Genomic DNA, 12887 nt, shown 5'->3' on the forward strand with positions numbered 1-12887 from the left:
TAACAGATTTTGCTTAACAAAAGCACCAATACCACCACCCCTGCCTTTTTTGCGTCTGAGCACTTCTGGGTGCATGAGTGTGTACGTGCATATTTCTGTGATCATCAGCAATTTCCTACAATCTACATCTACGTACGGCTTCCTTTACTCTCAGTTGCATCTGTGAGGGTGCCATTGCTTGGGAAAAATATTTTGGAACTGCAATTATATCTAAACATGGAGCCAGAAAGCAATTGAACAAAGAATTTATAACAGTTCTTTTAGGATTGTCAACAAAACGCCTTTATTGCGAAAAAATATATGGTGAAGGTAGGGCATGTACTGCCACTTTTAGTTTTATTATTGCTAAAAACGTGTGCGGCGACGTTTTTGCACTGAAGATTATGCAACTTTTGCACCTCAAAGTACGGCGGCTTTGTCAAGAATTAGGCTTCCTGGAATATATATATATATTTACCAACTGCAGACAAGTGGGCTCACTCTAACACATATTAAGAGAGTGCAAGTTTGGCATGTTCACTCCACCCCAAATAACTTATTTTACCATTCATCCCAAATCCACTTATTTACTTCAATTCACTTTTATCTACTGTCATTCACCTTAGTTACTACGGTCGCTTTGCTGTGTTTTTCTCCTTTTCTACCCCGTTGATGGTGTAGTGGCGTTGACGTAAATCTTTCGCTTATCTCGAGTCATAGCTCCTGACTCGAGCAAATCGCCATAACCGTACAGAATACGTAGCTAGCCACGGACGACCGGTTTTCTTTTAGGTTCCTTAAAATCAGCCGTAAGCTGACAGGTTTGTACCTGGGCAAAATCCGGGCCCTTGTTTCAACTGAAGTTCAGTAAAATTGCAAAAGTACGGTATATTTAAACAGTTACATGTCACAGTGTATTTTTCTAGCGATTTTAAACCATAAGCTGTACGCGGAGGTTCACGTATTTCAGACAATTAGGTGCTCGTGAAACTCTTCTTTTGCAGAGTAACCTGTCGCCAGAACTACTGATATTAAAGTGAAACTGTGTTTTAAAGTTCTCTTCTCTTATATTCTGGAATTGATGCGCGAAAAGTTGCCTACATTAAAGAATTCACAAATAATAGGTTCACCAGCCGCCCTAACCCTAATATATTTTCAAACACCACAAAAGCTTGGAGATGATAGAAGGGAAACCAATGTAGAGACAGGATACGAAAACGTTCTAGTGTTACTTACACATTTTGGGATCCTATAGTCCTATCCAGAACGTGAAGAACATAGGAGAAGAGGACATCCAAACATGACCAGTACTTGAAAATATTGTGGGGATGTGAAAGTTTCTTAGAAACACCTGAGGACGTTGAAGTGTGCCAGAAAAAAGATTTCGCCATTCCATTCTTTCTTCATTGAAATAAAAAAAACACAAAGCCGTGCTTTTGGGAGCTGGAACAAAGGATTCGAACAAGTAAAAAGCTGCGGCGATATCTTCTTCGTGCGTCTGAACCTGTAAAATGCAGGACGTAAAGCATGGGTTCTCACTGGGTTGTGCTCGCCACCGTGCTAGTAATTGGTAAGTTATTGCATATTAAATTTGTTTTCGAAATTTTTATATTGTGTAGCTAGCTGTTCAAATACCAGAGCCAATTACATAGCAGCGTTTGGGAAAAAACCAAAAAATGAATAAAATGCATCTTTATATTGTTTGCCCTATTAAAATAGTCTGTTCGTACTGCAGTGTAATGAGATGTGAAATTTTGGGGTACCCTCGCTGAAATGTTTTAATTGTTCATGCTGTAAAACCTTTTGTAGAGCACGCGAAACTCTTGTCGCACATCTAACACGTAACAATTGCTTGCCTGCAGGGGCTCTTGAAACTGGTTTCCGAAGCGTCAAACCATCTAAACTTTTTTAGGGGCAGTGTTTATGGCAATTGTTGTATGAACTCTGCTGGTAAGCGGTTATTTGTTTGTTTCAGCTGCGAACTCTCTGATTATAGACAAAGCAAGAAAACTAACGGGTAAGTGTTTTCTTTTCAATATTTACTAGAGCAAAGCTTACTTGATGCAAGGTGATTCCTGCACCGTAAAGGCAGATACCCCAAACTTTTATAAACTGGGCCCTTAAAACTATCCGAATAAGTGCGCGGCAAGTGTGATTGCTTTGAAAGGTTCCGAAAAGGTGTTTTCTTTGTTGAGACTGACAAAATTTTAGTCATAAAATTCGCGTTTGTGCCGCTTTTACAGCCTTTCATGCGCTACAACCACACCCACAACAACAGTTTTTTGCCCCACAAAGACCCCCCGAAAATCCAAAAAATCTCCTAGTGAAAGTAGTAAAATATACCTGTGAAAAAATAAAAAGTCCAAGTGTTCTAAGGGCGGAATACACAGTGTAACCCTTTTTACTCGCGAGCCAATAGCAGCTGTATGCTGGCTATAGTTTCATACTTTGTCAACAAAAACTGCATAAAATTCACGCAATCTGAACATGGAGCCACAGTACAATTTAAAAAAAGCCTTTCTTTCGATAAAGTGAGCTTCTTCTAAGTATACTGGTATTTACACCAACGAAATTCACAAACTCCATTTTTGAAAAAGTAGTCAACTTTTATTCCTAGTATAATTATTCACCTTTCATTTCGTGTTGTGTTGGGTTGTTTTATTCTGTAGAAAAAACATACTGCTTGTCAGTACCACCTTTATTCAGACTCATTAAAAAAAGGGCATTTATAAGTCTAGATATTATTTACTTATTGTTCGCCGATTGAGATAAATTTATTTTGCGCAGTAGGAATACCGTAGGAGTAAAAATGCAGACACATTGGCAACAGCAGTTCACTTCCTTTGAGCTGTGAGCAGATGTAGGCACAACAGAAAGCAGTCAAACGCAATCACAATTTTTATTACGTTCTGCACTCACGGGAACTCACGCTCAAAAGCTCGTCTGCACTTAAAATCGGTCGTATTCACTCAAGAGACCCTCACATGTTGTCGTACTGAACTGAACTCAAACACATTATAATCCTTGAAAATACTCGTACTTCATCTGTACTCCTCGGTAATCAGTCTTAACTCAGTCGTACTCAACTCCTTAGTTCTTTCCTGTACTCTTGCTAATCATGTACTCATCAGCACTTGTACCTAAACAATGATGAGTTGTAGTCGCATTCACTCTGTAGTCACTAGCACTCGCATTTAATCTGTGTTCACATAAACTTAATCTCAATATTCTCGTACTCAGCTGTATTCTGTTGTAATCAGTCTGTACTCGCATTGACTCGTATTCAAAATTGTTTCTACTAATTAGTTCTCTCAACCCCTCGCAATGACTAGCTGCACTAGCTCTATGGACATGTATAAGCCAGAGAGAGAAAGAGAGCGAGAGAGCGCTTCTACCCCTTATTAGATGGTTCTCCTGGTTGCCTTTTGGCCATTTTGTCTAACTGAAAGAGCGAAATTTTTCTTCTTACCCATGCTGTAGACCGAGGAAGAGTGGCCTCAACGCGCGTTGTTCATTGTAGCAGTCTGCCCAACCACCCCCCTGTTTCAAACAATTTGCACGAATAAAGTGGACCGAAGACATTCATGCTTGCCTTGGATTTCAACATGGCAACTAGTGACGAGCAGTCTCCAAATGCACCAACACCGTATAGAGAATTCCGCAGTTCATCCTTAACTCCTCATTTTCCTTTGCTTCAAGGGGCGACAAAAAATGCGTGAGACGCGTGTTCGCACGCATTTACTTTAGCGCAATCAAATTCACAAGTATTTACTCGCGATACAGTTGTCATAAGAACTACACGCGAGAATTGTCCTTACTCGTCATCGTATTTACCTTCTTTCCGCGTATGTACTCCCACGTCACCGTATATGTTTTTGCCTGGTTTCTCTACTCCCTCATTGCCGTATTCACTCGGGATTTTGAGTGGAATTGAATACACATGTGTGCACTCGCGCGGGAGTTCAGTTATAAATGCATAAAATTGACAGGATTTCAATATTAACAAAAAATAACATCTTGAAGCTTCCTTCCAAAACTAGGTAGAACGGTAAAAATTCCTCCTCGCACTACCGTTGTAATTGCAATATTAATCATGCTTCCCTGATTGTCCCTAAGTGAAACTATCTGTTAACAGTCTCCAATTCTGCGTACGTGGATCGACAAGGGTGGACATATGCAAGGCGGTGGTGGTATACTCATTTATAAATAACAAAATAGAAAAAGTGCCCAAGTACGCCTTAGGCGCACAGTCCAGCTATGCATTGGCACTGCCTCCGGCTCATCACGTTCGAGCAGTTATAACAGATAGGCCCGAATGCGCAGGTTACCTGCTCCGCCGAGGCATGGAGCGTTAGGTCGCAGACAGTACAAGAGGGGGTTTCTACCTTTTGAACCTAACGACTTTGAGCATCTCATAATGCGCGTGCTTGAATCATGGCGACCCCAAGCTTTCGCCTAACGAACATTTTAATTTCAACCTACATTTCTGGACTAACGCACAGTGTTGATCCCTAGAGAAGGCAAGCGGGGCAGTGGGTGGCAGAATGTTTGATGGGCAGATGAGATCAATAAGATTGCGGAATAAATTGGTCGCAGTTGGCACAGGACCGTGACAATTGGAGATTAATGTGATAAGCATTTACCCTGCTTTGGGCCTAGATGGGGCGATGATGATCAAGGGTATTTTACTAAAGAAACGCCCACATATAAAAGGCATTTGCAATGCCCCCTTTCTAGTTAATACGATAGACAAAAGGGCCCTCGAATTCTTTACGGGCATTGATAAGGGGAAGCTTCTAGTTTGAAGGGTATATGGGAGACCACAACATGCCCTTATGAATGGCATGATGTGGTCGCAGAATGCACGCCTTAAACGTCTAGAAAAGGTAAAGAAACCTGTGGACAGGACCTACTCATTCACCGGCCGCCATTCCGTGAAGACATTTGAACAAGTATTAACTTATCACGCGAAACAAAAAAATCGCATACTGCTTAATTATGATAAACATTCAGGCAATCTCGAATGATAGAAAATAGTGAAAACGCTAGAAAATTTTAAAAAGATTGCACTGGCACCCTTTTGTGGAACCTAAGTGAGCGAAAATGAACAAACTACTGATGTTGCATCCTGGAGTCCCAACTGGGCATTATACGGATCTTTAGCATACATAAACGCCTTTGGCGGCGCCGAAGAGTAAGTGCCCGGATTGGTTGGCGACAATATCAGATGGTACTTCACCGCACGACTTGCCCGAAAAGTTCAGTAACTTCAGCCAAATATCAGAGGATTCGATGTAGCCAAGCCCTTACCAGTAGAAAGGAGCACGTATGGATGCACAGATTCGTTTTGCATCGATGTAAACACTTATTACTTAAGCTAAAACGCCCATTATACTCTGCCTGGTCACATGATTTCTCCGGAGGTCAACTATTTGCCCCACCATCCTCACTTTACTTTTAATATATTTGTCCACGAAAAAAAAATTGACAGGAGCTGGGATCTCATTGCATGCAGATGACCTTATATCATTTAATCAATCTCACGGTGTATTGATTTCTTACTAAGGAGTAATAATACTACACCAGCGTGTACGCATTTTATGCAATGCTCGGGTTGCCAAGAAGGAAGCCTTGATTGGACACAAAATAAAGGCAATAGACCTAAGCAATTTTAGAAAATATATACAACATAAACCAAGACCTACGCCTTCGTTTCATGGCAGTTTGAACATTTTGTTGCCCTAAATGAATGGTACAAAAGATTGCCGGAGTCATAAAAAGTAATAACCTAAACAGGCTCGTTTACAGACGGATGGCGGTACTGCCGATTTAAAAATCTGCTTTCCATAACTTCTGTGAAGTCCGAAGATTGGTTTTTAGTGTGGGTTAAAATGGAGTGCTATAAGAAACACCCCGCAATACACTTTATAAATTGGCAAATGGTGGACATGTCGACAGAATCAACGATTGTGGGTTAAAAATTATTCAAGAAATGTTTAGCCAACAAGTTGGCGTGAATGTCTCATTTACAAGTAAAAACAAACTGTGACAGCATAATTTTTTGATTTGGCACACCTATGTATCCCGGCTGCATAATTTTAGCAGTGTTTCAAATGCGTTAAACTTAATGTTTAAATGTTAGTTCCTGCTGACGGACATTACCAAAAGGGACAGCACACACAACGCAGGGTAGCGAAAATACCAATATGCTTTGTGAAATGAAAGATATGATTACGACAAACACAAAACTAAAATACACTTTAATAAATAGGATTTAATATGAACTAGACATTAAGGACCTGATAAGTGCTAGGCCTATAAACAATACTCCTGATCAAAAGCAACGCTTTGAGTGTTCCGTACAACTGCCCAAAAACCCCATATTGCGCAGAGTGGAATGGACAACCTTAATTGCATTTTAGTCTAAGGAACAATTTATCAAGCAAAAGCGCACACAGATGGGGCGGACTGGCTGTGTTCACCGGTGTCCTTCCGCTCACCATCCCAAAATACCATAGGCGACCCCAATTTAATCCTGCTGTTAAGATAGTTGCTTCAAGATCCGTCAAGGGAAACACCACACGCGAAGATATTCAAGGAAGTGTTGCGTGCTAGTAGGCGGCAGTGACTCAATTCATCTAGTGTCATGACGCGTGGCTTCAATATCACCACGTTCTGTTGTCCAGTAGTAGCATTAAGTTCTAAAATTAGTGTCGTCGCGGCATATTTCTTTCGCATCGTTTTCTTCTGTGTGTTACTAGGATTTAAGGGTTGTCGAACTTTTGTTCTTAGCCGTACAACTCCGTGAAGTGTGGGAAACATGCTGAAGAGCGTCTGAACTAGCAGGTCATAAATTGCGCGGTGATGTCGGGGCAGACCAATATTGTCACGAAGCCAAGGGCGACGCAGTTGTCTTGAAGGATAAACAAGTTTATTGGAGCGAACCTGTGCTCCCCTAACAACTCAAAAAATACACAGGTGGCGAAACAGCAGTCAACAAAGTGACGTGCGGAGACTGGTGTCGATAATTAGATAGCCGCGGCATCTCCTCAGCGGGAATTTTTCACTCGGCGCGAGGGTTTCTGGAATAGTCGAATTGTATCCAGAACATTGTAGGCCAGCGAAGATTATTCTAGGCTGTTCGCGTTAGTTCGGAACGCTCTTCGTATCCGAAGAGATAACACACGCGGCACAGAAAGAGAAAACGGAACACGCGCCTTCCTTGACACACACAACACCGACAACACACACCGACGCATGCGGGCGGCAAAAGCAAACACAAATAAACAAACCCAATGCATGGTTCGCGGCATTACCCCCCTCAAAGAGTGCATCGACCCGGTGCTAACACAAGCAACACTCAGAAAATATAAAAAATAATAAAAAAATACAAGTCCGTCATCGTGCGTAGAAAGGTTTTAAGCGAACCAAGTGGACGACTTCGGGCCGCGTGCGTCGGCGTGATGTTCCTTAATCACCATCAGGGGTCACCTCGTTGGTAAGGTGGCCAACACGTTGTAGACTCCGGTATGGTCCGAAATAGAAGTTTCTCACTGAGTCCACGTCGTCGGATGGGAGTCCAAACCCATGCACGATCCCCTGGGCGGTACTCGGGGTCTCGGCGTCGAAGGTTGTAGCGTCTCACACCCACCAGCTGCTGGCCCGTTGTGCGACCTCGAGCGAGCTGTCAGGCCTCCTCCGCACGCTGAAGGTATCCTTGGACGTCACCGTTGATGTCGTCTTCTTCCACGTATGGAAGCATGGCGTCAAGCATCGTAGTCTGCCGTCTTCCGTGGACAAGCTCGACAGGTGTCATCTGTGAGGTTTCCTGTATAGCCGTGTTGTACGCAAACGTGACATACGGAAGGACTTCTTCCCAAGTCTTAAGTTCATTTTGGACGTACACTGGCAGCGTATCCGCGTTTGTCTTGTTCAGGCGTTCCGTTAGTCCATTCTTTTGGGTGTGGTACGCCGTAGTTCTTCGGTTATCCGTGTTGCTGTAGCGTAAGGTTGCTTGCGTAAGCTCCTTTGTGAAGGCCGTTCTGTGGTCCGTGATTAGTAGTTCAGGGGCTCCATGTAGCAGCACAATTTGGTTTATGAAGAACTTGGCTACTTCTTGTGCAGTCCCCCTCATAAGAGCGGCGGTATCTGCGTAGCGCGTTATGTACTCTTTCGCTACGACAATCCCCTTGTTCTGTGATCGTGACGTAGGGAACGGGCCTAGAAGGTCCATTCCGACCTGTTGAAACGGCCTCGATGGGACGGCGATCGGTTGCAGTATTCCGGTGGGTCTTGTCGGCGGCGTGTTTCGTCTCTGGCCGTCACGGCAACTCCGAACGTAGTGGGTGACGTCGGATGCAAGTCGGGGCCAGAAGTACTTCGCCTTGATTTTTGCAATAGTGCCAGCTGTTTCGAGATGTCTGGAAGACGTGTCGTCGTGGCACGCTTCAAAAATTTCGTCACGAAGGTTTGCGTGGACGACAAGTCGATAATTCGTTCTCGTTCCGGGGCTGAAATTCTTCACGAGGACGGAGTTTTTGTGGGTGAATGCTGGTAAGTTTCTCTTGAACGCTGTAGGCACGGAGACGTTGCGTCTTTCGAGGTAGTCGATCATGACGCGTAGGTCGGGGTCGGCACGCTGCTTGGCGGCTAGGTCGCTCTCTGTTGTGACCCCGAAGAACGCGCTGTCTTCATCGGTGTGTTCTGGTAGTGGGTCGACGGGGGCGCGGGACAGGCAGTCGGCGTCGGAGTGTTTCCTGCCGGATTTATAGACTATTGTAACTTCGAACTCTTGCAGGCGCAAGCTCTACCACCCAAGACGGCCAGAGGGGTCCTACAAACTGGCGAGCCAACACAGCGCATGGTGGTCTCTCACAACCTTGAATGGTCTTCCATACACGTATGGGCGGAATTTTGAAATGGCCCAAATGGGTAACGCCGCGAACCATGCATTGGGTTTGTTTATTTGTGTGTTGCTTTTAGTTTCCCCCGCGTGGGCTGGGGGGCCTTCCACGTGAGAAGTCTTCAGCAGTGCTGCGGTGGTTCGGTTACTGATACGGGTAGGGCGACGGCGAACGGTTGAAGCGGGCTGGTCCTCGGTTGGTGCTGGAGAGGTATTCCTCGATCTCAGCGGGGCGCTGGCCATATCGGGGGCATGGGGCGTCGACGGAGAACCTTCGCAAACCCAGCCTCTTGTAGGGACAGCGATGGTAGATGTGGATGGCCTCTCCGCGGTGGTAGCAGAGCGGGCGATTATCGGGCGTTCGTCACACGTCGGTCTTCCTTGGAGTCTAGTATTGTTCTACAGGGCGTCGGGCGGGTGGCATTGGACGTCGGTATGTCTCGGCCTCTTGACGACGGGTTGGAGCAGGGCGGGGGTGACGAAGAACTGCGGAGTAGGTCATCGCTTGGGGCTTCTGAAGGCGTAGAACTCCCCAGCGTCTGTTGAACCTCTTCTCGGATGGCGTCAGTCAGGGAAGCCAGTTGAGGTTGCGGCGTCGTAGGAAAAAGCTTCTTAAGCTCCTTCTTGACCACTGCTCTGATGGCATCGCGCAATGTATCGGAGCTTACAGTTGCGGCACCCACGGACAGTGTATCCGAGGACAGTGTGTTGACAAGGCGGTTGTACTGCCTCGTTCGAGTTTCTAGCGTCTTCTCCATCGCGGCCGCCTCAGACGCGAATTCCGCCTCCGTCTTCGACGGGTTACGGACTAGACAAACAAAAAGCTCTTGCTTCACACCTCGCATTAGAAACCGGAGTTTCTTTTCTTCAGTCATTTCAGGGTCGTCACGGCGAAAAAGTCGCTTCATCTCCTCAACGAAGATCACGACCCCTTCTTTGGGGTGCTGCATTTGAGTTTCAAGGAAAAGCTCAGCTCGCTCTTTTCTCAGCACGGTAGTGAAGGTCTGAAGGAACTCCCTTTTGAATTGAGTCCTGTCGGTCAAAGAGCTCTCATGGTTCTCGAACCAAGTTTGACCAGCATCTTATAAGTAAGAGAAGACATGCCGGTAAGTTTCTTCGTCGTCCCACCTGTTGAAGATGCTTACGGGGTCCAGCTTCTCCAAAAATTCTTCGGTTTCTTCAGCGGGGGCCCCCCGGAACGGTGGCGGTTCTCGTGGCTCCTGCAGGACGATTGGCGACGTTGTTTCTTGCACCATGGTGTTGGTTGCAGCGTTCTTTCTCTTGGGCCCATCTGGCAGAAGACCGAACTCGGGTAGCAATCCTTGCAGTCGGCGGCTTTGTCTGGTTGGACTGGCCTGGCGGCTTCCAGATGTCGTAGAGAGCATAAAGGCTTTGTACCCAGCACCTTCACCAGATGTCACGAAGCCGAGGACGACGCAGTTGTCTTGAAGGAGAAACAAGTTTATTGGAGCGAACCTGTGCTCCTCTAACAACTCAAAGAATACACAGGCGGTGAAATAGCAGTCAACAAAGTGACGTGCGGAGACTGGTGTCGACGATTAGAATGCCGCGGCATCTGCTCAGCGGGAATTTATCACTCGGCGCGAGGGTTCCTGGAATAGTCGAATTGTACCCAGAACACTGTAGATCAACGAAGATTATTCTAGGCTGTTCGCGTTAGTTCGGAACGCTCTCCCTATCAGAAGTGGGAATACACGCGGCACAGAAAAAGAGAACGGAACACGCACCTCCCTTAGCACGCACAACACCGATAATATAGACCGGCGCAGCCGCGCGGCAAAAGCAACACACAAATAAACAAACCCAATGCATGATTCGCGGCAATATAGCCGTTATACCAAAGTTTATAACACACATTGATTGTTTTGTCAGTTTTGATATATAATTACTGCAACATGGATTATTAGCAACCTCGGAATCCTGCCCGCTTTCAACGCATGGCCTTCTCACTGAGGCGTCTGGTTATAGAAAGAATAAACCGTATAATATATGAGAGCTACCTTGAAGCGAATGCGTGACAATGAATGCTGACACCCATTGATATCAATAAAACGTGTTAACTAGGGGTAGTTGATAAAAATCGCTCAGCGTTTTATGACAAATAGCATAACTTGCATGGTGGGGGTAATAACAGAAAACGTCCGCACACTTCCCCAAATATGGCAAGTGAGTTATGCAAATCAGGGAAATATAAAAGAAAACTGAAGAAACCCCACAATTTTTTCTGTGAGTTGCGAAGATGGAAGGGAGGGCGTGAAGTTTGTGAAGGGAAGAAAGTGTATATATGTTGTTATTTCAGTGGACTTGACAGGACCAAGTTACTGTTTATTTTATTGTGTTTCTTCCACCTGTCTTTTCCGCGTCCATATTTACCATTCAATTTTTGTTTCTTTACCAGGTTTCTTGCACCTGTCTTTACCCAGTCCGTATTTACCAATTCAGTGGTGTTTCGATTCAGCCGCTGGGGAGGGGGAGGGTGGTTTTTCGTTTCACTCTTTGTAAAACCACATGTGTGAATTCGAGTGACGTCTCATGGTGATTTGCTGTGGTGTCCTTTACAGCTTTGCTTTCAAACAACCTTCACTGTGCGGATTGGAGCCAATTTTGTAGCTTCGTTTAGAAGAACTCTATTAAGAGGCTTCAAAACATTGAACTGGGGTACCCATGCCACCACAAACAACTGAGATGTGTGAATGAATTTGCGGTGTCAACTGTAACGGATAAAACATATGTATATCTATTCGATCTCCCTATGTTGGAATTGCAAAAAAATACACCCATACTGATCATAAAGCCTGGTTCAAAATGTACTCCCGAAATTTCATCCTCTAGACTAACCAGTTTACGCGGCCGTTAAAAAACCTGCAAGAGTTTACCTTTATAGTATCGCGAAATGTTTTAAGAATATTTCACCATATAAAGGCGGCCTTCAAGAGGCGCCTTAAGACAATATTTTAGAGCTGCTTTTATGTTGCAAAAACCGGTACATAAACTTACCGCGCATATTTTGAGCTCATATCCAGATCACGGTTATAGGCCTCGCTGTGTTGTTTGTGACAGGCTCTGAACGTTAGTTATTTCGCATAATATTTAAGGTTGCCTCCAAAGTAAATCACCTATATAGCCAAAAGCACTGCTTTAATACAGATCATAAATATTTTTAATTTGTTTAATCACAAACTTGTAGTGATATTCTGAATTAAGCACAAAAGCCTAAACAGACCAAAGGCGGAAACACAATTCGTCATAACAAGTACTAAAGAAGTGCGCTGTATTTATTAAAGTTTTGGTATATGGTGTGATTTATCCGATGATGTGAAGGTGCATTAGCGTTAGTTGTATTCGCGGTGTCCACAATAAGTCTTCTCCGAACCAAATCGCCTATAGATTTAGGAAGTTGAGCTTTTAAGTGCGAATGCACTTCTTAAGCGAGACTGAATCGTCCGCCGCCATAGTCCGCATAGCAACAGCTGCGGGTGCGCGCGCTCCTCGTCTTCCTTAGCAACGGGGGGAGATGGGCGCCCGCTGCCTGGCCGCTGACATGGCACATACCCACGTGGGGGATTGGCCAGGAATCGGGCGTGAGGAGGGCTAATGCACCCGCCTAAAGGAGTACTGACACGAAATTTCAAAGCTGAGATCCGCTGTAGCAATCAAGTACAACGACAACACAAATAGGTGTCTGTGAATAAATGCATCTTTCTTTCTTTGTAGTTGTGTGTGTGTGTGTGATCTGTCTTTCGCGAACATTACCGAACCGCGCAAATTCAACTCGTGCATTCGCACTTTCACATTCTTCCCCTCGGGGAAATGCGGGGAATTTTTTTGTTGCGTGCTGGCTTTCCTAAGGATATATTAGCGTCGGAATCAGAGAGCCTTCTCAGTCGGGGGAACGACGGCAGTTTCAATATAGCAAACGCCAAGACACTCTATGTCTGTTCTGCATGCGCACAATTTATCGCTACAAAACGTGTGCTGGGAATAT

At 44.9% G+C, this 12887-nt stretch overlaps 1 protein-coding gene across 6 annotated transcripts in view; it reads left to right on the forward strand.

The window, feature by feature from the left end:
* The first annotated feature begins 1412 nt into the window (after positions 1-1412).
* The window catches only part of LOC144163614 (uncharacterized), a 90973-nt gene continuing 79498 nt past the window's right edge, over positions 1413-12887 (forward strand). For 4 of the 6 annotated variants that reach the window (XM_077694421.1, XM_077694420.1, XM_077694426.1 and 1 more), the window contains exons 1-2: positions 1413-1549; positions 1955-1996. In XM_077694421.1, the coding sequence (XP_077550547.1) occupies positions 1507-1549; positions 1955-1996 (85 nt within the window). In that variant the 5' untranslated portion in view covers positions 1413-1506. Of the gene's footprint in view, positions 1550-1954; positions 1997-8485; positions 8533-8776; positions 8879-12887 lie in introns of those variants that run through there. The other 2 variants (XM_077694424.1, XM_077694425.1) reach the window with 2 other exon arrangements.

This window comes from Haemaphysalis longicornis, unplaced genomic scaffold (assembly GCF_048455015.1).
Source record: "Haemaphysalis longicornis isolate Haplotype H1 unplaced genomic scaffold, Haemaphysalis longicornis Haplotype H1 scaffold_125, whole genome shotgun sequence".
Classification (NCBI taxonomy): Eukaryota; Metazoa; Arthropoda; class Arachnida; order Ixodida; family Ixodidae; genus Haemaphysalis; species Haemaphysalis longicornis.